Source organism: Trichosurus vulpecula, chromosome 2 (assembly GCF_011100635.1).
Source record: "Trichosurus vulpecula isolate mTriVul1 chromosome 2, mTriVul1.pri, whole genome shotgun sequence".
Taxonomy (NCBI): domain Eukaryota; kingdom Metazoa; phylum Chordata; class Mammalia; order Diprotodontia; family Phalangeridae; genus Trichosurus; species Trichosurus vulpecula.
The window spans coordinates 164,384,603-164,411,812 of NC_050574.1; the positions used below are offsets into that span (position 1 = coordinate 164,384,603).

A 27,210-nucleotide genomic window follows, 5' to 3' on the forward strand; every position below is an offset into this window, starting at 1 on the left:
ATGCTTGAAATTGTATTCTTCACTAAAGGACTGAGACATGATAATAGAAAATTACATCTGTGTTAGTGAATAATAGGAGATGATGCATTAAGTTATTTATTTAAATACTTAAAGGATTTATTATTCCCTTTATGGGGGTTTCCTTTCCCCTGACTGATTACAACCTTTCTACAACTCATTAAAGGGTCTTTTTATTTTAATCACCTTAGTGTTGGTTCTCTTGAACTTGGCTAGGCTGGGCCTTGGATTCTGCTACTCCAGTAAAGTTTTATTCTGATGCCTCATCATAGCATAGGGGCAGCCCTATGCTCTCTAAGACTTTGCCAGTGAGTATAAACTCTAGTTGGTCTTACCAAACTGGAAGTGATTCAAGTATTGCTTTAGTGAATTCAGTTCATTTATTAAGCACCTGCTACTGTGCTAAGCACTGGGGATACAAATAAGGAAAAGAAAGACAAACCTTGCCCTCAAGAATCTTACAGTCTAGTGGAGGAAGATAACACATAAAGAAACTTGAAAAGGTTGGGTGGGGTGCGGCACGAAAGGGTACATGCAAAACATTCTGTGGAACTGAAAACTATCAGAGCTGCTGATGGAAAATGCAGTTACCTGGAAAGTTCTAGAAGTTCAAAATCCTTTATAAAGGAAGACTTTGGGAGGAGTTTGCTGCTCCACCCTCCAGCCTTCCAATTAGAGGGGAAAGGCAACCCAGGGAGTTAAGAAAAAATGTTTAGTATCAAAAACTAAGTCAGCCAGCCATGGTGGCATGATTTTATGTGATCAACTTGTCCTGGGTCAGACATGATGTTCCCTGGAGTCTAAGCAAAGATGCTGATGGAAATGGAAATGAAGATTAGAAGTACTATTATTAAATATTCTAGAACTCTTGTTGTATATAGGACTGCTTTAATTTATTAAGTCTATCCTATACTGCCTTAATGCAGGACTTTATTTAAACTGTCCCATTGAAAATGATTCCTTTCTTAGTTTTAGAGATTTCCAGGCTAAGAGAATTCCAAAGCCCGAGAATTGTTTCAGCTATTTTGGATAATTTGAAATTATGCAAGAAAAGTGACTAAATTGTTTATACTCTTTGACCCAACAATCCCAGTCCTGGGCTACACCCCAGGGAAGTCAAAGACAGAAACAAAGGTACATTATCTATGAAAATGTTGTTTAGAGCAGCACTTTTGTGTGTGTGTGTGTGTGTGTGTGTGTGTGTGTGTGTGTGTGTTAGCAAAGAACGATAAATGAAGTGGGAACTCATAAGTACTAGAAATGAAATGATTTAAACAAACCGTCATATATGAATATAGTGGAATGTTATTGTGCAGTCAGAACTTGGGAATTTAAAGAATTCAGAGATGCATGGGAAGCTTTGACATGAACTGATGCAGAGTCAAGTAAGCAGAACCTGAAGATCAATATACACAGTGACCACAGCTATGTAATAAAATGCAGCTCAGAAACTGTGTTTCCTGTGGGCATCCAATTAACTCTCCAAGGTGATGGGTATTTGGGGGTGGGGGGGTGGGGCAGAATCTTTTTCAAACTCCAGCTCACTCCTGCCAATATGTGTACTTTTGCCAGACATCTAAATGGCATGCTTAGTTCAAAACAAAAGCTTTTTAATGAGATTGTAAAGAAGGTAATAACATCATTTAAATACTGAATTCACTCACCCATGAATAAACACTTTATAGGAAGAGTTGATCTTCATAGGAATTATTCATGGGGTATCCATGAGGAACAAATGACCACAGCATCTGAAAAATGGATGTATGTACATGGAATCAAACTCCTCTCATTCTACAGATGAAGAAACTGAGGTTTAGGCTAAGTGGTTTGCTCAGAGTCAAATAGCTAGTGAACATCTGAGGCAGGATTTGAAGCCAGGTTATACCATTATTACCTCTTGCCCAGCACACAGTATATACTTAATAAATATTCGATTGATTAAAAGTGTCAGTCATACGCACTGCTAGAAACTAGACCTTTCAGTCACTGCTCTTAAAAGGCTACAGTATGTGCAATTCCACCTCCCTCTCCATTCCACCCCCCTCTCCCTGAACTAGTCAGGCTGCACAGGATTCTACTTGTACCCTGTTGTTCATGGCTGGTGGCTTCTCTGCAAGTAAAAGTTTATTTGCTGGGCACAAAGAGCATAGAGAAAGAGACCTTTTGTGTCTGCTACTTCTCTGTTCTTCACCTTGAAAAGTTCTATTCCCAGAAATGTCTATTAAGTTGTACATTCACATACCTAGGAAAAACCCTAGGACTCGGCCCCACAAGCCTTGCTGCAAACCTAGTAGGTGGGGGTGAGAGTAGTAGAAAACAAGTTCCCTAACAAGTCTGTTATGCACTATGTAGTGTTGAATAATATTCAATAATTAATCTAACAAAGTTCTAACATCTTACAACTGAACTCCTTCCTTCCCTTTCTACTCCCTTTTAATCTCTATTTGTATCTATTAAAAACACCATTCTCCAAATCTATAAATTTGCAGGTGTAGATTAAAAATTCAGCATTTCACATTTTTGACATAACTCTGCCTGAAACAAGTGTATTAATTAAATTATCCTAAGCATCTTTACTTAGAAATCCTAACAAACAAAGATCCATACCACCTTTGGAAATCTTTCTGCCCAAGCTATTCTCCACATACAATTCATAGAGATCAAAAATAGGGGCAGAATTACCTAATCAAGATAAAATGGGGGAAAAAATTAGTTTCTGATTCATCCAAAAGAACAACTTCCAGTGCACTCCAAAAAATCATTTCCCTAAAACCATTTAATCCCTCTTTAACCACTCTTTCTAAGGAAACAACTAGTTAAAGGTGAATACAAGAGATATTACTATTAATTGAATTAATTACATTCTTCCTCTTAATGTGCTCATTACTCTAATTTCAGGGAGAAATTTTTCCTAAACTGTTCAAGTGTCTCCCTTTAGAAACTGGTTAGGTGTTTGTTAAGAATGATGTAAAAAAAAAAAAAAAAGAATGAATGATGTAAAAAAAATTTCAGTACATAATAGTATTTTGGACTTTATAGTAAAGGTAGTTAATGAAGTTTCTCATTCAGATTAGCCCAAGGACTTCAGACAAAAACACTGAGAAAATAAGGTTTCTTACTATTTCTAAGAGGGAGCAGGGGTGGGCTGGGGAAGGCCTTAGTATGCTTGCCGACAAGTCCATCTAATCTTCCTATCCCCTCACATCAAGTCAGTCACCAAGTTGTTGATTCTGCCTTTTACAATTTCTCTTCTATATTTCACACATGACCCTTCTTTTTCAGCTGTAGCCTTTCTGTGTGAAAAATGTTTTTTAATTGTGTTCTATAGTTCCTGGGTTTGTCTTGACAGGTACACTCCCAAATATTTTATATTATCTGCAAATTATTTTAAATGGAATTTTGGTTTCTATTTCTTGCTGCTGGATTTTGTGGTAACATTAAATTCTGTTGATTTAGGTGGGTTTATTTTATATACCACAACTTTGCTTAAGTGGTTAATTATTTCAACCAGTTTTTTACTTGATTGTCTAAATATACCATCATATCATCTGCAAGGAGTGATAGTTTTGTTTCCTTGTTGCCTATTCTAATTCTTTCAATTTCTTTTTCTTGCCTTATTGCTATAGCTAGCATTTCTAGAACAATATTGAATAATAGTGGTGATAGTGGGCATCCTTGCTTCATCCCTGATCATATTGGAAAAGCTTATCCCCATTATAGATAATGCTTGCTTATGATTTTAGATGCTATTTATTTTGAGGAAAGCTCCATTTATTCCTATGCTTCTGGTGGTTTTTTTTTTTTTTTTTTTTTTTTAAAGAATGAGTGCTGTATTTTGTCAAAAAGTTTTTTCTACATCTTTTGAGATGATTATATTATTTTTGTTATATTATTTTGTTATTGATATGGTCAATTATGCTGATACTTTTTCTAATATCGAACCAGTCTTGCATTCCTGGTATAAATCCTACCTAGTTATAGTGTATGATCTTTGTGATATATTGCTGTAATTTCCTTACTAGTATTTTATTTAATTTTTTTTTGCATCAGTATCCATTAGGGATATTGGTCTATAGTTTTCGTTCTCTGTTTTTGCTGTTCCTGGTTTAGGTATTAGCACTGATTAATAGGCCATTTAATTGAGGCACAGCATCTGCTTGAACAAAGGGAATGAAGGCACAGTTCCAGTGCAAAGCCGGAAGCATTTATTGGGAGAAATACAGCACACGCTCACTTACTCCTTACTCCTTTCTATTTCCATTCAATTCTTTCCAGAGATCTATCATATCTAACTTTTCCAAAATTCTGTTTACCTCCCTAATTTCTTGTTTATTTTTGTAGTTAAACTTATCTAGTTCTTAGAGGGGAAAATTGAGGTCTCACTGGTATAGTTTTACTATTTCCTCCTGTAACTCATTTAGCTTTTGCTTTAAGAATTTGGATGCTATACCATTTGGTGCATATATTATTTAGTGTTGATATTACTTCATTGTCTATGGTACCTTTAGCAAAATGTAGTGTCCCTGCTTATCTCTTTGACTTAGGTTTATTTTTGCTTTTGCTTTGTCTGAGATCATAATTACTACCCATGCTTTTTTTTTTTTTTTTACCACAGCTGAAGCATAATAGATTACACTCCAGCCTTTTACCTTTGTGTGTGTTACTTTATGTGTGTCTTTCTGTTCCAAGTGTTTCTTGAAAGCTACTTATTGTTGGATTCTGGTTTCAGAGAGTAATTCCTACTCTATTCTTTGTTTCAGGGAACTCTATGGTCATAGCAGATGCAGTTTGGTGAGGGAGAAAAGAGGATGTTTTTAAATCTATTGTTAACACTTGTGATACTTGTGGCAATTTAAACTCATGTGGTTTGAATGCTGCCTTCTTTAAGCCTATAGAAATGCAACTAATTAGCCACTGAAGGAGTGCAATATGTGAATTGCCCACCAGGTAGAGCTCTACTTGTCACCAGATAGTAGTCTTGAATCTCTGGAGCATGCATGACAGAACCTTCCTAAAAGGCTGTAGCATCCTTCATTGGCCACCAGAAGGAACATAGCCTGCCAATTTCTAGACTGCCCACTCTCCCTCTTCCATTCTGCGCACCCCATTACTGAACCCAGGACTTCAAATGGCTGAGAATGGAATTCAGCTAGGGGATGAAATAGAATATTACTCAAATGATAAAATTATGGAGGTTATGGTCTGTACATAATTCTAGAGCCCTCATCCCAGTTTTATACTCTCCTTTCTTTGAGCACTGACTCTCCCCGTACTCCCTGTCCTCCATCCATAGGACTCAGATACCCAACATACCCATCCCATAGGACCTAGAGTTAGAAGGAACCTCAGACACTATCTAGTCTAACTGCCTCATTTTAGAGACTAGAAAACTGAGGCCTAGAGTGGTCAAATGACTTGTTCAAGATCATACAGGTAGTAAGTCACCAGGGGAAAGATTTAAACCTGGGCCCTCTGACTCTAGAATCAGTACTTCTACTTTTTTACATTTATTGAACACAGTGAAAACAGATCTCCCTTTCCTCTCTCAGTAGTCCAACTGGATTCATAATCACTAGCAGTTTTAGCAATTGAGATATCCTTTTGTTATGGCTCCCATCCACATATCTGCTCCAGAATCTCCCCATAAAATGCTGATCTCTGGCAGTTTTAGTCACCAGCCAAAAGAATCTCAGGTCACTGCAGTCACAATCTTGGCCATTCTGGCTGGGCTGCCTCATGGAAACCTGATAGAAACCTCCCAATATAATGTAGCTGCCTAACACCCTAGATGCCATCACTATGACTGGGTAGTTGAAATCTCAAGGTTAGCAGAAGAAAGCAGAATTGGCTAATCTTGGATGCTAGGGTATAGGGTATATGTCTCTCTTTCTTATCAGGCAACTTCCTGTTGATTATGAGATTATGAGGGGCTCCTAATGAAGGTGTCAGGGCAATCAGATACTACTTTCTTTCCAAATCTTCATCTAAGGCTCAGAGTAAGGTAGTAATTCAGAAGATGAATGCAAGGTGAGGGCACACTATTATTCTCTATTGGGCTTCCTTGCTCAAAAGTTAGATTGTTGACCAATAATTAGCACATTTGCAGAGAAAAAGTTAAATTATTTTTTAGGTTCAAATTATCTTTCACTCTTCTTTGGTGCTATTTTTTATATAATTTCATTCAAGAAATTTTTAGCACAGGGCCTCTAAATCCAAAAGTGTCCTGTGTTTCTATTTCACCTCCTTCTGAGACCTGAGACCTCCAGTTTTCACTGATAGTTGCTTCCCAATTCAATTTACTTAAGCATTTATTAAGCACCTACTATATGCCAGGCTTTTTATTGTGGATACAAACACAAGAATGAAGGTGTTTGCCCTCAAAGAGCTTACATTCTGCTGGGGAGAAATAACATATACACAGATAAATTTTTAAAAATCCAAAGGAAAAAAAAGTAAATATAAAGTAATATAGCTGTGGTGGTAGTGGTGGTGAGGGCACTACTACCCGGGGGGCTCAGGAAGGTTCTCCTCTAGTTGTTGCAGAACGCTTGTAGCATTTTGTACCTTTTGCTTGGCAACACAGATAAATTTTTTTTTCAGATACTTTTTAAGTATCCAAAGTTTTTTTTTTTTTTTAAAGTTAGCAAAAAGTAATATGGTGCTGCTGGTGGTGGTGAGGGCACTAATAACTGGAGGGATTAGGAAGGTTCTCTTTTGGAGTCCCAGAACCCTGGTAGAATCTGTGCCTATCACTTGGTACTTAGCCATGTGTTACCTTAGGGCAGGGGTGGGGGACCACATGTGGCACTCTAGGACCTTGGGTTCCACCTCTCGACTGAATCCAAACTTAACAGAACAAATCCCTTAATAAAAGGATTTGTTCTGTAAAACTTGGACTCAGTCAAAAAGCCTCACCCAAAGACCTCTAAGGCCACATGTGGGCTGGAGGCCCCACCCCTGCCTTAGGGAATCATAGCATTTGACCCGGAGACCAAATCATTCATTTTGAAGATGAGTAAACTAAGGTTCGGAGAAGTGAAGAGATTGTTCAACCCTTTTTAGATACTTTAAAAATCTACATTTCTTGTCTTATCGATTAGACTTTTAGCCCATTAAGTGCAAGGGCCAGTCTTATAAGACTTGATATCTGCAATATGAAGCATGGTGTCCGAAATACAGTAAGCCGACAGCAGATACTCTTCTCCTTTTCCTATCTTGACCCCTTAGTAAACCAGTTCAAGTTTACACTGTTGTCTTCTCTTGAAACCCTTGCAGTCTTGCCCTGCTACATCTGCCCTGGAATGCTCCCACCATTAGCTATCTTCATTCTTATTCATGTGTTTCCAAATGAATCTGGAAAAAATCAATTGATCGATAAATATAAAGCATCTACTATGTGCCAGGCACTGTTGCTAAGCATTGGAAATCAGAAAGCCATGGTGACAGGATCCAGTGGAGAGAGAGTTGGTGCATGATACTTTGTAGATGATTGTGCACTCAGTGCAGCCTCTGAGGCCAAGATGCAACAAAGTATGGAATATTTCTCTGCTGCTTGTGCTCTGTCTAACAATTAACATCAAGAAAACAGAGGTTAGAGGTTCTCTACCAGCTAGCACTGCACCATCCACACGTGGGACCATCAGTTACAGCAAATGGAGAGACCTAGAATGCTGTGAATAAGTTCACTTATCTTGGTAGTATACTTTCCAGGGATGCACACATTGACAGAGCTAGCTCAGTGGTTGGGAGGCTAACAAAGAAAGTATGGGAAAGAAGAAGTATTAGATTGCCTACCAAATTGAAGGTCTACAGAGCCATTGTGCTGACCTCATTGTTGTATGCCTGTGAAACCTGGACAGGATACCAGTGTAACCAGAATGGCCTTTGTTTTCTTTGAGTGACTCAATTTATCTCAGTGAGCTTTACTAGGTCCTAAGCCCCAGGCCCAAACCCCATTAGGTGTTAACGTAATCCATGTGGATGTGAACCTCTCAGGGTCCTAAGGGGAGGGGCCAACTCAAGAACCAATCACCAGAGCCTGAGCTCTAGTGATTCAGATGATGTTTGAGGATGTCTGAAGCCCTATAAGAAGGGAGGACAGAGCCATTTGTGTGGGGCTCTGGAGATGGTGTTGATGAGGAGACTCAGGGCAGCTGTAGCTAAGGAGCCCTCCAGCTTGTAAACCCGGATGCTGAAACTTTGTTGAACTCTGGTAACTGTGTTGGGATTTGAATCAGACAAAGTCTGTTGACGTTTGTAATTTGTTTGCATTTTGTTTTGAAGTTCAGGTGCTGGCTTTTTTCCCTGAACTAACTGAATGATATTTGAATGCTGCATTAAAAGTAAGCTTGTCAACCCCTTCAACTTGCTTTCCTTAATTAAGCAGATCGGAAGAACCTGTGCTGTTGGCAGCTTTCTGGGTGCTGACTGTGGGTGAATCTTATACCCCCATAGAAGCTGCTAGCCAGATTGTTGAAACAACCAGCACCACACCAGAAAACTGAATCATTTCCATTTGACCTGTCTTAGGAAGATTCTGAAGATCACCTGGCAAGATAAGATACCGGACACTAAGGTCCTTTGTCAAGCTAAACTGCAGAGAGTGCAACTCCAATGGGCTGGCCATGTTGTTCAAATGTCAAAGGTATGGTTGCCTAAAAGACTATTTTACAGAGATCTCGCACAGAGGTCAGAAGAAGCAATACAAGGACATTTCCAAGGTCTCTCTGAAGAACTTTGGAATCTATTGCATGACATGGAAGATGCAAGACCTCCCAGCATGGGGTGCCCATATAAAATAAAGCAGAATGGCAATAGCTCAAAAGAAATCTGATACGTGCAAATTCAGAGACATCTCCACTCCAAATGTGCATTCATGTGGACCATGTGCATTCCCCAGACCAGTGGAAGAGCCTTTCAGTGATGTCATTTTGGTCTTTGAGAATGAAGGACAACAACCAATCAACCAATGTTATATGTGTATGTGTGTATATTACAAAGTTATGTTAATTAGGCCCACACAGCTTCTAGGCAGTCCTTTTTGTACCTCCCTGATTAGCTCATTCTCCCACTCAATACAGCGACTTTTCCAAACCTTTTTATCCCTTCTGAAAACTCCCATAACTCCCCTTTCCCTTATCCTCTCAGCTGAAAATTTTACCTCATTTCACTGAAAAAATTGTGGCCATTTACTGAGAGCTTGCTTCCCCACCCCCACCCCCCACTCAAGTCACATCTCTCCGATGCTTTCTGCCACTGTCTCCTCTATTCATCTCACATAATGAGATGGACCTTTTCCTTGTCAAGGCAACTCCTTTACACATACATGTGATTGTATTCTAACCCATCTTCTCCAGTACATTTCCCCCCTCTATCATTCCCCTTTTCCAACAGTTTCAATTTCTCTCTTTAATGCCTACAAACATACTCATTTCTCTCCCATTCTCAAAAAATACTTGATCCATCCATCCGTCCCTCATAGTTGCTATACCAAATCTCTCCTCCCTTTTGTGGCTAAACTCCTTGAGAAGGCCATCTAAATAGGTGCCTCCTCTTCCTTTCCATTTACTCCTTTCTTAACTCTCTATGGTCTGGTTTCTGACCTCATTATTCAATTGAAACTGTCTTCTCCCAGTTACCAATGAACTCTTAACTGCCACATCTAATGACCTTTCCTCAATTCTTATCCTTGACTTCCCTGCAGCCTTTGACACTGTTGATTGTCCTCTTCTCCTCGACACTTCTCTCTCTAGGTTTTCCTGACTCTCTCTTGGTTCTCCTCCTTCCTATTTGACTACCTACTCTCAGTCTCATTTGCTAGATTTTCATCCGGGTCCCACAGGGCTATCCATAGGTATCCCACCAGGCTCTGTCTTTGACCCTCTTCTTTTCTCCCTTTATGTGATTTCATTTGGTAATCTCATCAGCTTCTGTGAATTCAATTATCTCTACTCTAATGATTATCAAATCTACTCATCTAGCCCTAAACTCTTTGCTTACCCCAAACTGGCATCTCTAAATGGATGTCCCATAGATGTTTTCATTTCAAGATGTCCAAAGCTGAACTCCAAAGCTGCCCCCAAAACCCTTCCCTCTCTCTAACTTCCTTATTTTTTGTCAAGAGTAACATCATTCTTCCAGTTACCAAGGCTTACAATCACGAAATCTCTCATTCATCTCCTTCTCTATGTCACTGCAACCATTCTGGTATTGGCCCTTCAGCTCAAGTCTTGCCTATTGTAATAGCCTATGTTGTTTTCCTTGCCACAAATCTCTCCCCACTCCAGGCCATCTACCACTCAGCTGCCAAAATTATCTTTCTAAAGTGCAGGTTGACCACTCACACTGTTTCCCCCCTCCCACCCCCCAGTGACTCAAGTGGTTTCATATCACTTCCAGGATCAAATATAACACTTTGTTGGCATTCAAAGTCCTTTATCACCTGGTTCCCCACCTCAACTTTCCAGTCTTCTTATATCTTACATCTGCCATATACTTTGCAGTCCAGTGACACCGGCCTCCTTATTGTTCCTCAGAAAAGAACTTTTCAAGGCTTGGATTCTGATTTCTAGCCACCAACTTGAAGGCAAGGCACAGAGCTGCTGGATAGCAGAACTAGGAATAGTGCTTACTGATGGTGACAGAGATAGGATTTAGAACTGGAAAGGATCTAGTTCTAGGGATGGGGGAAATGTGAGACCAATAAGAGTAAAGAGTTCCCTCCGAGTCACATAAGAAATAAATATAGCTGTTCCTTTGACTCCAAACCCTTCATTCTTACCACTACAATACCACCTAATATTTAATGGTATGCATGCTTATTGAACTAGAATAAATGATGACATGCAAATCATTCTGCTAGGCCCTGGGGAATATATAAAGTCCTTGTCCTCACAGAACTTAGTCTAGTTCTAGTTACAAGAATAACTAGGGGCAGGGAGGGGGCACAGTGGATAGAGTATTGGGCCTGGAATCAGGAAAACCTGAGTTCAAATATGACTTCAGACATTGGTTGCTAGCTGTGTAACCCCAATTCACTTGATCCTATTTGCCTCAGTTTCCTCATCTGTAAAATGAGCTGGAGAAGAAAATGGCAAACCACTCTGGTATCTTTGCCAAGAAAATGTCAAATGAGGTCATGAAGAGTCAAACATGACTGAACAACAACAAAACAAGAATGACTACACTATACAATATTACATGAAAGTGACAAAATAAAATGCTATCAAGATATCTAAGGAAGAAGATATTTGCTGATCCCATGCCTCATGAAGGAGCTCAGGCTTCAGGAGAAAAGGGCATCTAAGTTGGGAAGAAAAGGTTGGCTAAAGAATGGGGACAGCCGTGATCTTGGAAAGTTCTATCTCCCTTGGAGATGCAGCCTGTCAAGTGTTTCTGTGAGTGCTACAGCTGTAACTACTGAAGGCCCAGAAAACACCCCCAAAATCTTTGGCATTGTCAAGCAGGTCAACAACAGGAAATGATATGATTTTATCTGGGGAAATTAAATAAAAGATGAGGACTTGCCCCCTGCTTTGCCTATGTTCCTCTAGGGAACCAGTGGACCTTTCCATCTGACTTGCAGCTGAAACTTCCTATTATGTGTTGTCTCTCCCAATTAGAGTATGAACTCCTTCACAGCAGGGACTGCCTTCCTTTTCTATTTGCATCCCCAGTGCTTTACGCTGCTTTGCAAGTTATAAGTGATTAATAAATGCTCACCTTTCCTTCCTCCCCTGCTTCCTTCTCTCCCTCCCTGCTTTTCTTCTTCCATAATTTCCTTCCCTGCCTTCCTTCTTCCATTCTCTCCCTGCTTCCTTCTTTTCCTTTCCTGCTTCCTTTCTTTCTTCTTCCTTTCCTCCCCACCTTCCTCCCTTGCTTCCTCATTGGGCAAAGGGTGGAAATTGCAGTCAAATTTGGGTTTGATGTCAGAAAAAACAGTCAGCTATGGAGAACAGGCAGGGTCCATCCCGGGGGAAGAAAGGTCACTGGAGAAGACTAACCCAGCACCAGCCAAGGCCGTTGGAGCCTCCCTCTGGGCCCCTGCCCATGTGACCCGGGCTCAGGCTTCCTCCCTTGAGCTTCCATTATTGTCGTTGTAGTTGGTCCTTCATCCTTGAAGGGAGGGTGATGTCTTACTCATGAACTGGATTGAAGTGAGGCAGAGTTGCCCAGGATGCAGGGGATGACCTTGGCCTTTCTAAATTAAGGTCTCATAGCTCATAAGTAGCAGAACTGACACTAGTAAAATAGGATCATAAAGATTTTAAGATTATTTTGTGGAGGATAATCCTTCTTAGGAGGAGAGGTTGAATTAGAGGATTTTTAAGGTCTCTTCCAACTCAAAGACACTCTGACTCTAAATCCTCATGGCTGAGTCGAGGGGATTATCGTTTTAGACAAAACTTTGGAGGAACTCGAGACACTAAGCTGCTGACTTTCACAAGCGTGGCTGTCTACGCTGATCAAATTCACTGGGAAATGGTAACCCCTTTGCTTCCTTGCCTTTGTAGACACAGCCTGGCCTCGAGGCTTTCAGGGCATCAGCCACCCACGCGCTAGTTTTGCGATGCCCTGGCCACACTGACTGAGCATCTGCTTAACCAGCTGACCTCTACCGCCCGGATACCTACGGGTGTAGCATCTGTGCTCGTATGAACCTAGCAACTGGAATAAGGCAACATTCCCTCTCCCCTACAGCTAACATGCCCTTCCAGCGTGCTTCTAGAAGCCCTGTCATCCTCAACTTCTGCCCAAGGCAAAACGCTCTTCCCCAGCCTCTCATTGCTATGGCTTTCAACTCTACCTTTTCCAGGGCTCAGTTCAACTTCGTTTACTCGGGCAGTAACCCCGCCCCGCCCCGCCCCCTCCCCTGCACAGCGCCCTCCCCGGCCGCGGGAGCGCGCACGTCCTCCTCGCTTTACGGCGCGCACGTTCGCAGTCGTGAGGCGACTGCGAATTTTGGCGGGAAAGGCTCCGCGTTTGGATTCGTCCTGCGGTGGCAGCGGCGGCCGCGGCGGCTCGGTAAGCAGGAACCTCGGGGTCCGGGCCGGGACTGGTTCCGTGAGGAGGGGGAGCGGCGGGCTCGGGCTGTGAGGCGCGGGCAGAGGCTGGCAGGGAGTGAGAGGGGCCTGTAGAGAAGGGCTCGGAGCCAGCCCCAGGGCTGGGGCGGGGGTGGGGTGGGGGCTCCGCTCACTGGTCAGGGCCTGACTGGAGGCCCCCGGACCGGCGGCCTGAGGGAGCGCCGCAAGGAGAGGAGGAGAAGGAGGAAGGGGAGGAGGAGGAAGAGGAGGAGGAGGGGCAACCCTTCTTCCCTATCCTCCCCTCCCCCACCCCCAGCCCCGCCCCCACCCTGGGGAGTGGGGCGTGGGGGGCTGCCTCGGCCCTCTCTCCGTGTGACCGAGCTCATCTAAGCCGACTCTTTTTACGGGTGAGGAAACCGAGGCCCAGAGAGGGGAAGGGTCTTGCCTGAGGTCACACAGCTGGTAAACCATTATCTCGGGATTCGAACCCGAATCCCTTGACTCAATCCAGCCCCGCCCCTCTGCTTCCCCCCGGCTCCCCACTTTGCCCTTTAAGGGCTTTGAGAGGGGAGGGGTTGGCTTTTATAACCAGGGATTTGTTTTTGCCGCCTGTGATTTCATCCTAGCAGGAAATTGCACTTCTGCAGTTTACGCTCTTTTTTTTTTCCAGAGTCGTCCGAGAGGTTTTAAGTGTCTTGCCCAAAGTCAGACAGTCAGAATGTGTCAGAGGCAGGACTTGAACCCAGGTCTTTCTGGCCCTGGAGGCTGGCACTGTATCCACTAAGCCGTCCCAGCATTCCTTGATGAATAAATACAAGTCATAGGATGGATATATTTAACGGGGTAAATCACCGCTGGGGTCAGAGTTTACGCTAATAAAGACCGTGTTAGTTTAAGATTGGGGAGGGAGGGAGAGAGAGATGCTGAAGGTGACGCGGGACCGGAGGTAGAGAGGCTAGCAGGTGGCTTAGCGACCCCTAACGTAATGAAGGCTTGTAATCATTCCACCTCTGTGTCTGCTATCTCTGCTTCAGGGAGGCTGTCACCGGTAGAGCCATGGCCGTGCCCTTTGTGGAAGACTGGGATTTGGTGCAGACTTTGGGAGAAGGCGCTTATGGAGAGTGAGTATGAGCTCCCCTCTTGTGTCTGGTGCTTCTGTCCTTCAACAGGCACAAGATATAAATTTGTGACACTATACATAATACCCACTTAGACTTGTATAGGATTTCCCTACGTTAAGAGAGCTGACCTGAATTCATGCCCGTTTACAAACATACTTGGTCTCACTTGATCCTCACAACTACCTGATGTGGTAGGTAGTGGAAATTGAGACTAAACAGGTTAAGTGACTTCTTTAGAAATAGCAGAACCCGATATAATCTCAAGTCTCCTGGCTCTTGAGACTTGTGTTCTCTACATCACCTGTTTCCTTCCCTTTCTTAGGTGCTTGCTATCTACCAATAGATTTTAGGTTGGAGGTATCAAAGTCATCCAGGCAACTACTGAATGTGCCCCATACCAGATTAAAATGTAATTGGGAAATATTTAATAAAATAAATAAAAATACAATACAACATGGATGATGGTCATTTGTAGTTTCTAAGTAAATATATTGCCTGCAGGAATGCGTTTCTATTTGACACCACTGATTTAGATGACTAAACTTAAGGTTTGGGGGAAGTCAAGGTACATAATACTAATTTGAAATAAATTTAATCATTACTTCTTCCCCTCTCCAATTAATCACAAAAACATTTCCTATTGTAGAAGCTTTCAGAGTTTTCTCTACATATAATGTTATGATGTTTTATTTAGCAATACAGCCATTGTCTTACACTGTTCCATTTTGTCTCTTGTAGAATACTAAGGTTGGAAGGGACATTGTATCTCTTATTTTAAATATGTTACACCATCCAGTATAGATTATAAAATATAATAGTGATGAAACATTTTCCTTATGACAACACCACCATTAGGTTGGTACTATTTTGTTAGCCTAGGGGAGTCAAAGCCATTATTGTAGCATTCTAACTAGCTATCAGCATTTAGGAGTTCCAGGTCAATCAGCTCTCATTATCAAGCATGTACCTTGTGCCAGGTACTTTGTCAAAGTCAAGGATTTGGGGATTATGGGCCAAAAAAAGGTGAATTTTCTCAACGAAAAGCAAGCCAAAATGGTGGCTTTTTTTTTCTTTTATGTATCACAGTCTTTTCCTTTTGTTGCTCTTTTTTGTTTTTCACATTCTACTTTCAAAGGGTTGGAAGAGAACTTCAGCCATCATGATTTTCCTTTCATTTAGCTTCTTTCCTTTTAAACCTGTAGAATGTATGACTATAGGTAATAAAGTCTGGGAATCCTGCTACTCAGATTCAACAAGCTTTTGGTACCTGTTGTGTGCCCAACATAGCTATCTTTGTGGACCGTTTAGGTATCCTGTGCCACATAATCAGAAGCTGCTGGTGATAAGAAAAATCTTTTTACCTTTTTGGGGGGAGGATATTAGCCTGGGTAAAGCAATTTTTGAATTAATTTTTTTTTCAAACAATCAGCAAGCATTTTCCAAGTGCCTACTATATGCTATTCACTGTGCTCAGTTTCTGTTTAATTTTGAAATTGCAAAAGAAATGCCTATCAAAGAGAGTACATTCATTTACTGACAATTAAATCATTAGTGTCCCAAATTAGTCAACTAGCACATATCAAATGCCTACCCCATGCCAGACACTGTCAAAGCAGTGAAATCAATAAATGATTTAAATATTTAAAAATTTATGCAAAGATAATTATTTTCCACTTAATTTATAGAGTTCAGCTTGCTGTAAATAGGCGAACAGAAGAAGCAGTTGCAGTGAAGATTGTGGACATGAAGCGTGCCATAGATTGTCCAGAAAACATTAAGAAAGAGATTTGCATCAATAAAATGTTAAACCATGAGAACATAGTGAAATTCTATGGTCATCGGCGAGAAGGCAATATTCAGTATCTGTTTCTGGAATACTGCAGTGGGGGAGAACTCTTTGACCGAATAGGTATGGAAAATGGTGACAAATTTATGTTCTAAAGATTAAGATAATGGAGCTACTAAATAAGAAGTGTTTATTTTTCTTGGCCTTTGAGCTTATATTTGATTTATATTTTGATCATTGTTTATCCATTGAGTATGGCCTCCAGCCGTGAAATATTGAAATCATTAATATTTGCTTTGTGTTTTTTTAAAAATTTATGTTTACTAGAAAGTTGTACCCCAAAATATACTATTGCAAATTGCATGTGATCTTAGTTGAGGATAATGTCACTGTGGTTTGTAAAGTTTATGACAAGTAATTGTTATGGGAAATCACTATAAATATCACTTTAGTAACCAGTCAGATATCCTTGTTGCCTAAATGGATGGTTGTTTGTATTGTAGAGATAGTCTAACCATATATAATTATTCCTGAGTTGATTTTGTAGTTCTCTCTTTTTCCTTTTATATAAAATGCTTATAATTCCCAGAGAGTTTTGGGGGGACTTTAGTCAGTTGTGTGTTTTAGATTTAAATATCCTTCTTAGTTCTAAAGGATGGGACTAAGATCAGCAGATGGAACTTAATAAGGAGAAATATTTTTGTTCAGTATGACAAAGAACTTTGTTCAATTCAATAAACATTTATTAAGCATCAGGCACTGTGCTAAACACCGGGGTTACAAATAAGAAAAAGAAAGACAGTTCCTGCCCTCAAGGAGTTTACAATCTAATAGGGGAAGACAACACAAAAAAGGAAGTAGGAAGCAGGTGAGAACCACAAGATACCAGGCAAGGGGAATGATAGTTTGTGGAGGTGAAAGCAAGCAGAGATCTCCATAAAGGGAAGCTTTGAGAGGAGTTTACTGTTTCACCCTCCAGCTCTCCAGTCAGAGGGGAGAAACATCTGATGGAGTTGAGAAGGTGTTGAGTGTTGATGATGAGATTTCAGGTGATCAGCTCATCTTGAGTGGGGCACCAATGTTCTCTTAAGTTAAACCAAGCAGAACTGCTGAGGGAAAATGTAATTAGGCTAAGAATTAAAGCTGTCTAAAAATGAAATGATCTATCTTTAGCAGAAGTGATCTTTCTGTTTCTAGAGATAGTCAGAGTATGGGTGACTGCCCTTGAAAACAGTGAGAGAGGAGATTCCTGCTTTATGTCAGAATTACTGGTTAACCCTTCATTGTTTTAAAGACTCTCTCTGTGTGTGTGTGTGTGTGTGTGTGTGTGTGTGTGTTTTATTGCTACCTTTTTTGTCTTTATATCAGTCATTTCCAATCTCCCACTCTTCAGATTGAGCTTTTTTTTTGTGAAGACAGAACAAAAGTTAAGCAAAAACATGTGACACAAAGCCCATGTCTGAAAATATATACCCATGTTCCTTCCTAGCACTTCCCCACTTCTTTGCCATGAGGCAAGAAGTAGCTAACATTCAATCTTAAATGTGAGACTTGTTCTTGCAATTGATGATTGATCAATACATCTTCAAATTTAACCTTTTCAGAGCCTGATGTAGGTATGCCTGAACAAGATGCTCAGAAGTTCTTCCATCAGCTTATGGCAGGGGTGGTAGGTATAGTTTACTTTGTTTCTTTTATTTGAATTCATTCTTTAGTACAAATGAAGAATAATGAATAAATAAGTCTTATTTTTTCCTCCCAGGTGTATCTTCATGGTATTGGAATAACCCACAGGGATATTAAACCAGAAAATCTTTTACTAGATGAAAGAGGTAAGCTCATTACAACAAAATTTGTCTCTTCATTTTGATATTCTTTATTAACATGAAAACAACATGACTAAGAGAATCTTTGGGATAAGTATTGGTATTTTCATTTAACAAATGGCAACCTGTATCTTTAGTAACCGTATTTCAGCCATTCTTTTAACTCTATACTTGTCTCATTAAGAACTCGTAGTCCATCCTGAAGTTGAATTAGGAAAATCACTTATTTAGTAATGATAAAGACATGATAATCTGCAATAACGTAATACTTTTTAAAACATATCTTGTCAAGAAGGATGCTGAACTGAGACAGATTCATAAGTATTCTATCAAACTTTTGATCATTGCTTTCAGGTAGTCCAATAATTCTTAAATTTCTTTCTTGGATCTATTTTCAAGGTCAGTTGTTTTTTCAGTGAGGTATTTTACATTTTCTTCTATTTTTTTTCATTCTTTTGGTTTTGTTTGATTGATTTTTTATATTTCATAGAGTCATTAGCTTCCACTTGCCCTATTCTAACTTTTATAGAATTATTTTCTCCAGTGAGCTTTTGTACTTCCTTTTCCATTTTGCCATTTCTACTTTTTAAGGAGTTGTTTTATTTTTCCAAGCTCATTTTTCATGATTCTCTTGTATCATTCTCATTTCTTTGCTTAAATTTTCTTCTACTTCTCTTATTTGATTTTTAAAATCTTTTTTGAACTCTTCCAGGACTTTTTGTGCTTGAGACCAATTCACATTTCTCATTGAGGTTTTGCGCAGAGACCTTTTAACATTGTTAAATGTTTGTTTTGATCTTCCCACTTGCCATAGTAGCTTTCTGTGTTCAGGAGTTATTTTTTGGTTTTTTGCTCATTTCCCAGGCTGTTTCCCAGACTATTTCGTGATTTTTAAAATTGAGGTCTGCTCCTAGGGCACAGGGAGCACTGTCCCAAGCTTCTTGAACTGGGGCCAGAGACCTGATCACTAGCTTTCTGCGCTGGGACCTCCAGTGCTGGTGGCTTACCTGTTCTGCAGGTGGGGCTGGCGGGTTTGCTCACTGAATTGAGCTTGCCCAGCCTAGTTATGCCTCTTATGCTGGGGGTTTGGGGGCTGGCAGTTCACCTACTGTGCTGGGACCAGAGCCCTCAAAGCTGGCCTGCTGAACCAGAATTGAGGGGCCTTGGGCGCTGATGTGTCCTGGACTAGGAGCCTCCTGCTAGCTTGCCCAGACACCTGCACCCAAGTGAGACAGTCATTTCCTGCAATCCTTCTATGTTGCCTTGGGCTGGAAAATTGTTTCGCACTTTCCCCTGTGGTTTCTATTGCTCCAGAATTAATTTTTTAGGGTTGATTTACAGTTGTTTTGAGGGAAACTGGGGAGAGCTCAGGCAACTTCTTGCCTTTTCTCCACCATCTTGGCTCTGCTCTCTCAATTCTATCAAACTTAAAGAAAAAATAACTCATGCATAGGGTGTTTTACAACATAGAGAAAAATGAGAGACAGTTTTAATTTTCTGAGGTTACTGGAATATTATTAAAAAAGGAAAAAAAAGGGCCTAGCTGTGTAGAAATATTAATAGCTACTCTTTGTGATAGCAAAAAATTAGATGTAATAGCTGAAAAATGGCCAAGTAAATTTTGATATACTAATGTATATTAATGTAATGGAATATTATGTAGCAAATATAACATACAATGAATTCATCAACAAGCATTTATTAAGCATCTACTTTTTACTAGACTCTGCTAGGTGCTGATTAATACAAATACAGAAATGAAATAACCTTTCTCTTCAAGTGAACATTCTTTAGAAATGAGAAAATATGAAAAGCTCTGTAGGAAATGATACAAAGTATTATCAGCAAAGCCAAAAGGTGCTCACTACTATTATATTTTAAAAAACAAAATAGCCAAATTTGGTGAAACTTTTGTCAGACTTGGAATTAGGAGACACAGGGTCAAAGTACTTTTTTGTCTACTTAATAATTTTGATTTTGCTTTGTTAAAGGCTATAGGTTTTAAGTTAGATTTTTGTACTTTTTTTGATGCCTATTTGATTTAGCTAGCCATTAAGTTTATAATAAAAAATGTTACTCTTTTCATATGACAAGGCCTTACCCAGAACTGACCTCCCTGCCTTCTCTTTTAGATAACCTCAAAATCTCAGACTTTGGGTTAGCAACAGTATTTCGGCATAATAATCGTGAGCGTTTATTGAATAAGATGTGTGGCACTTTGCCCTATGTTGCCCCAGAACTGCTTAAGAGAAAAGAATTCCATGCAGAACCAGTTGATGTTTGGTCATGTGGAATAGTACTTACTGCAATGCTGGCTGGAGGTAAGTGCTCCTCAGTTTGTGATTAAAATTCCCCTATGTTAAATCAGGTCAATTAAAAGAAACTATGTAAACCAGTGTATTTATATTGAGCTATTGATTATTTTGATAGTGATAGTTATTTACTCAAAGAATATTAGTCCCAGAAGGCACCAAAGAGAAAACAAGGAGTTCTTGCCTATCACTTTTGTTTTATAAATGAGTCCTGGAGAAATATATGTAACTTCTGCAAGGTCAGACAATTAGCTCGTGGCAGACTTAAAAGCTATGTCTCTCCTGGTTCCTACTCTGCTACTCTTTCTTCTGCAGCTATACTTGGAAACTGTAATGCTAAAGAATTGTTAACAGTGTGATACTCTTTTCTTGTGAAAGTCACAGCAACCATGTCTAGGTAACATAACCAGAAAGATAAGGACATGATTCTGTTACAAAAATCCCCTGAAAGTGATATTTTGTTATTGTTTCTTTAAGTTGACATTTTCTATTACTAGTCAAAAAAACTAATGAAATCTTTGATACTTTAAGAATTGTTGCCTCCTCCTTTAATATTTGTAATATTTACGTGACATGACCACTTTAAAAAGTGTAATTTCTTTTGGTTTTAGAATTGCCATGGGACCAACCCAGTGACAGTTGCCAGGAGTATTGTGATTGGAAAGAAAAAAAAATATACCTCACACCTTGGAAGAAAATTGATTCTGCCCCATTAGGTAACTGAGTTATCATATTTAAATGACTGAATTCTAGAGGAATAAAGTCTTGTCCTTTGTGAATTCTTACCAAGATAATTTTTAATTAAAATATGGGCCATATTATTGTCCTGTAAAGTCGTTTGAAGACTTGTTTTGCTCTTATAATGAAATAAAGTTAAAATTAATAAATACTGGATAAATTTTGAATAGGAAATTGATTTGTGAATTTTACAGCTTTGTTAATGTCACGTGGGTAATTTTTAAAAAAGATTTCTGTTTGGCTCTTACTCTTCTTATCTGCTGAAAGTTGAGAACCTAGAGTCAGTAACCCAAAGGTAGTACATACCAAAAAAATTGTAGTAATATAGAAGCTCTGGCCCCTTTCCAGAACTGATTTTCTAAAAAGAAGGAAGCTAAATAGGAAGGTGGTTACTACTACAAGTAAGTGGATTTCTTTGATCTACATGATTTATGTCTTAACTTTTTTTTTTCAGCCTTGCTGCATAAAATTCTAACTGAGAATCCAGGATCAAGAATTACAATACCAGATATTAAAAAAGACAGATGGTACACTAAAGTACTTAAGAAAGGTAAAGTGCTTGAAAGTTATAAAACAACATAATCTTTTTTCATTTTTATCATGTGGTAAATTGGTTGTTTTGAAATATATCTAGTTTTAGGAGAGAAGGTAAATACTGATAAATTTCTTAAATTAACATCTACCATGTTTCACCATGTATAAGACGCACCTTAATTTTGGGGCCCAAAATTTGAAAAAGAAAAATGTACTAGATAAAGTTATTGAACTCAAGTTTTATTCATCTGCTCATAGCTTTCAGGCATCTTTTGGGCAAGTCTGGTGCATGTAGGCATGCTTAGTCCGTTCCGTTTCATGAACTTGAAGCACCAGTTGTGTCCTCCTTTGAAATCAGTACCTTCTTTTTCATCAGCAATTCTTCTTGCTTCATGCTGAACCATTTTTGTGGACACAGGAATTCCAATTGCCCTTTTCTCTTCAATCCATATCTTCAATTCCCTCTCTAAATCAGGCCATTTTGCTGACTTGCCTCTCATGGCCTTCTTCTGCCCTGGAGTTTTCATTAGGGTTTCTTCTTCCCGTAGCCAGTCTCAGATTGTTTTCTCAGTTGGAGGAGGACCAAACTTACATTCAGCAGCACAATTTCCATTCACTTTTGCAAACTGGATCACTTTTAACTTGAATTCAGCACTGTATGAAAATCTTTTCTGAGGCGGTTCTGGGCAGAACGTGGCAAAATGTAACCTAATATACCGGTAACAAATGTGAAACAATGAGTGCAAAGACAACAAGCATGAAAAAGCAAGAAATGCAAGTAAAAAAATCTACAACAATGAGCACAAAAACAAGCACGGAAAAAGCAGGAAATGCAAGTAAAAAAACTATAACCACTGTATAAGATGCACCCAGTTTTTAGACCCCAAATTTTTTGAAAAAGGGTGCATCTTATACATGGGGAATATGGTACCGTGTTTTGAATAATTAGATGGGTAGAAATAGAAAACTTATTGGCTTGCCAGACATTTACAATCTCTACCTCTGGTTATTACTCAACTTATTTTTATGAATTATAAATTCCTTAGTGTAGGTAATTGGATTTTCCATTTTCTCTATGAAATAGTTCATTCTTTTTTTTTCCCCAAGGAATATTGATGCAAAAATAATTTTAATAACATTAGCAAGGAGAATACAGTGGCATATTACAAAAACTAGGAAGCAAGGCTAATTCAATCCTGGGGAAATTGTTATTAACCATATTAATGACAAAAACAACAGAAACTATGATTATATTACTAGCTGCAGAAAACGCTTTTGACAAGATACCATACCCACTCCTGTTAAAAACACTAGAACACATAAAAGTAAACAGAGCTTTCCTCAAAATGATAAGCAATATCTTATGTAAAACCAAGCGCAAAACTTATTTGTAATGAAGCTAAGCCTTTCCTTTAAGACCAGGGAAGTAAGGATGTCCATTATCACCACTATTATTCAATATTGTATTAGAAATGAAACAGTCATCCTTACTTGAGCATTCCCAGGGCTGTTGTCATATCTGCCAAAGAAAGTTAGGTGAAGCAGATTTTTACTTTTATTGCAAAATATTTATAGCATAAACCAATTTCTCAATGTTACGTTTGGAATGTTTGGAGTCCTGAGATATGTTGCTGTCTTCACAGAACATTGTTTTACTATCACCAGAGATGACTGTATTTAAAGTTACAATCCTTATAGGTAACACAATGACCCTTGTGTGTATATATGTGTTTATTATTATTACATGATAAACAATTTATATTTTATAAACACAATATATTATATAATGTTAATATTGATATATTACATACTATATATTAATATATTATACAGTATATTATAGACCTATGTCAGTATGATACATATATGTGTAGGTGTGTCTGTGTGTGTGTATTTGAAGCAGAGATGCCTAGCCTAAAAAGTTCAAATAAGTTGAAGACTTCAGCATATTTCTTAGTAAAATTATATAGGAAGAACCACTGTCAAATTTTTCTTTTTTATGTGTGCAGTTTTAAATAAAGTAGATTATGAGCATCAATTTGTTGCCTCAGGTCTTCAGATTTTTATTATTTCTGTCTTAAACCCACTTAAGAAGTAGATGAAAAAAATCAAAAGATAAAAAGGTATTTGAAATTTTTTCTGCGCTGATGATTCTTTGTTGTCTTGTGAAATTTTTTATTTTTCTTGACTTATTCTTTCATAGGTGCAAAGAGGCCTCGAGCTTCTTCAGGTGGAGTATCAGATTCCCCAGGTGGATTTTCTAAGCACATACAATCAAATTTGGACTTCTCACCAGTTAATAGTGCTCACAGGTAAGAATTACAAACTCTGTTGAATGTGATATTCCATGTGAAAATGACTCTGGTCCAGAAAAGTTTTCCTATTTTTTTGTACCACATGGTTATATCATTAATGAATATCAAGTTAGTAGTGGTGTTGTATAAGAAAGAATCGATGCCTTTTGCTTATGAATGTAATTTTTTCTCCCTTAACACTTCAGTGAAGAAAAAGTGAAGTACTCCAGCTCTCAACCAGAGCCTCGAACTGGTCTTTCTTTGTGGGACACTAGTCCTTCTTATATTGACAAACTGGTACAAGGGATCAGTTTCTCCCAACCTGCATGTCCTGACCACATGCTTCTGAACAGTCAGTTACTTGGCACCCCAGGTTCTTCACAGGTAAAGAGATTTATTTTTTTAAACTATTTTGTCACAGCTCTCTACTTTTCATTCCCTTGAAAACTAAGTGTTTTTTAACTCATAGTTTGTGTTGAGCTATTTTAAATTTCAGCTTTGATAATCTCTGGATTTTGCAGCAGGTTAGGGGAGTTAAGAGAAGGAGGTATTGATTTAGATAGGTTGTATAACCATCATTAAAGAAAAGTAGTGATTAAAAGCTTAGAGACTTAAATAATTGTGAGATAGGAATTTTGTGTCAACATTCATTTACTCAGATGTTTTTTGTCTTATATGCAGAATCCTTGGCAGCGTTTAGTTAAGAGGATGACACGGTTCTTTACCAAATTGGATGCTGACAAGTCATATCATTGTCTGAAGGAGACTTGTGAGAAATTGGGCTATCATTGGAAGAAGAGTTGTATGAATCAGGTATGATCTCAATTCCTCTTGCATTTTATCCTGAAGAAAATATTAAGTGGTTAAATTAAAAGTTTTGTTTTCTCAGTTAGACTATTGACATTACTTCTTCCCCTTGTTAATTTGGACTTATCTTAAAAACTTTGATCAAACTGTACCTGAAAATACATTTTTTTGGTTCGAATTGTTCTTCTTACAGCTGAGTTGACGTCTTTATTATTTTAGGTCACAGTATCGACCACTGATAGAAGAAACAATAAACTGATTTTCAAAGTGAACTTGGTAGAAATGGATGACAAAATCTTAGTGGACTTCCGGCTATCTAAGGTACACAGAATAACAGTTGCAGTTTTTGATCTACTAGATGTGTATATTCGGTTTTAAAGAAGGTAGAAGGAATAGATTGGCCACACCATGGAGTTTAGAGTCTCATTATAATTCTATACTTCAAATCTAGGTTGGGCAACAAAATCACCTATGAAACCAAACATGGGATCTTTCTGGTATAACCAGTACCTAAATCTCGTTGGAATAAATCTAAGAAAAATAGACTTATACTCTTCTGGTGCTATACCTGGCAAGTATTTATTAACCGACAATATACTCACAATATAAGAGACGTAATATTTCTAAGTGAGGAAGTTGGAGACTGTATCAGGTTTAACAATATAGCTGCCTCCTCCAACATCTATCAGCACTTTTGTCTTTCTTAAAGGAAGCTGAAAAAGTGCAACAGATATATCCTATCTTGAGTATGTTTGCTTCTTATTACTTCCAAAGGAGGTTAGAGTTTGTTATACCTTATTGCTATTTTTTTGACATTTCATTTTTTTAATATCCTTTCTGTAGGGTGATGGCTTAGAGTTCAAGAGGCACTTTCTGAAGATTAAAGGGAAGCTGAGTGATGTGGTGAGCAGCCAGAAGGTATGGCTTCCTGCCACATGATCCATATACCTGGGTAGGCCCAGTGAATGCAGTGCTGCTATGTTGACACTATTCTTCCTAGAGAAGCTTACATTGCTTTACAGACCTCAAATATAAAGCAACAGTTCCTAAGGAGTTATCTATTCCCTTTCCCAACCAAGTTTTTCAAATTCTTTTTGTTCAAAAATTTTTTTTGCATAGAAGCATATCAAAACATATTTTTCCAAAATATCAGAGAAGGAGCATGTATATTTAATTTGTAAAGAAAACTTTGGGAGAGGATTGGGCAGAAGTTCTTCAAGAAAACATTTTGTTGAATTTAAGATTCACTGTATACAAACCGAGTTTTGAGTATGAATAAGTTCATTTGTTACACTAGTATGTCCTTGGTATTTGGTTTAGTCAGAAAATTTTGAGATTTTTCTGGATGCTGCATTTCCTGAATGTATTAAAAACTCTCTTCCTGTGGTTGGGGCAATAAATTTACCAGTATGTGAAGTAAGGTAAATCTTGTTTGTTGAAACATATTCACATTCTTACACTTAAATTTTCAAAAGTGCCTCTCTTAGTATTTAGACCTGTTTGTCTGTTTTAACCTCATTATGCTGCCAATTAAAATGTGCTGGTTGAGACTATCTGGTAGAGTTTAATAGCATGAGACTTGTGTTTTCCACAATATAATTTATATTTTTGGAAGTATTGGTTGATGTTTTCAGATAAAGGTTGAGCAAAAGCCTCTGATCTAGTGCATTTTTCACCTTCATTTTGCTCTTGCACATCCTAAATATTCTGGGTTAGTTTAATACATATTTTTATCTATCACTATAATTATACAACATCTTCAAAAATCAGATTTTCAGGTACTCTGAAGAATGCAATGATGACCAAACCTTGTAGGTGGGAAGGAATGAAACTAGGGAGAGCTAGGGATGGAACTTTGATAGAAGTGAACTTTTACTGTACTCTGACTTTTATGGATATCTTATCATAACAGTTTTTAAAAATTTGCTTTCTATTTGAAAAAAAAGTCTATTTGCAGTTATTATTGTTTATTTCTGACCAACCAACCAGTTGTGAATAAAATATTAGAAGTAACTTGTATTGCTTTGTAAATTTAATAAAGTAAACTTAATTCATATAAATCCTTTGAACTGTTTATTGGATTCTTTCCCTGTGATGATCTTAGTGATGCCATCCATCTATAGGTGCCCTTCATTTTAAGTCAGTTTGTTGCATTCATTCTTTGTTATGCAGATACTTGCTTTTAGATATTTTGATTGCTATTTATTTCCAAACATTTATTAAGTGCCTACATGTACATGACACTGTGCTAAGTGCAGGGGATTGGTTGGTTAGTTGGTTGTTGTCCTGCATTCTCAAGGGGAACGAAATAACATCATTATGCTAGAGTCAAGTTTCAGTGTATTCAACCGTGGCTGATCAGACCAATATGAGCTCAGAATGCTCTACCACAGGTCGGGCACAAATAGTCCATATGAACATTTGGGGTGGATTCTCTAAATTTGTTCATCCTGTGTGTCCTTTGAGCTGTTTCAATTCTGCTTTGCTCATAAAGCACAGCACCTTCTCTGATGTGGGCACACCATGCTGAGTGGTCCTGTGCCAGTGTCTCCCATGTCACACAATCAATTCCAAAGTTCTTAAGAGAGATCTTGAGAGTGTCCCTGCATTGCTTTTTCTGACCCACCATGTGAGCGCTTACCCTTTGTGAGTTCTCCATAGAATAATCTTTTTGGCCAGTGTACATTTTGCATTCAAACAATGTGGCCAGCCCATTGGAGTTATGGTCTCTGAAGTAGAGTTTGAATGCTTG

The 27,210-nt window shown here is 38.7% G+C and overlaps 1 protein-coding gene across 1 annotated transcript; it reads left to right on the forward strand.

Annotated features, from left to right (window-relative positions):
* Positions 1 to 12,966: 12,966 nt before the first annotated feature.
* On the forward strand, positions 12,967 to 26,388 carry CHEK1 (checkpoint kinase 1). The gene is made up of 13 exons (XM_036745788.1): positions 12,967 to 13,041; positions 14,075 to 14,161; positions 15,847 to 16,070; positions 17,552 to 17,616; positions 17,710 to 17,779; positions 19,906 to 20,094; positions 20,697 to 20,801; positions 21,278 to 21,373; positions 23,561 to 23,669; positions 23,858 to 24,035; positions 24,333 to 24,464; positions 24,678 to 24,779; positions 25,302 to 26,388. The coding sequence occupies exons 2-13, from the start codon at positions 14,097 to 14,099 to the stop codon at positions 25,395 to 25,397; spliced, it is 1,431 nt and encodes a 476-aa protein (XP_036601683.1). The 5' UTR covers positions 12,967 to 13,041; positions 14,075 to 14,096; the 3' UTR covers positions 25,398 to 26,388.
* Positions 26,389 to 27,210: the final 822 nt, after the last annotated feature.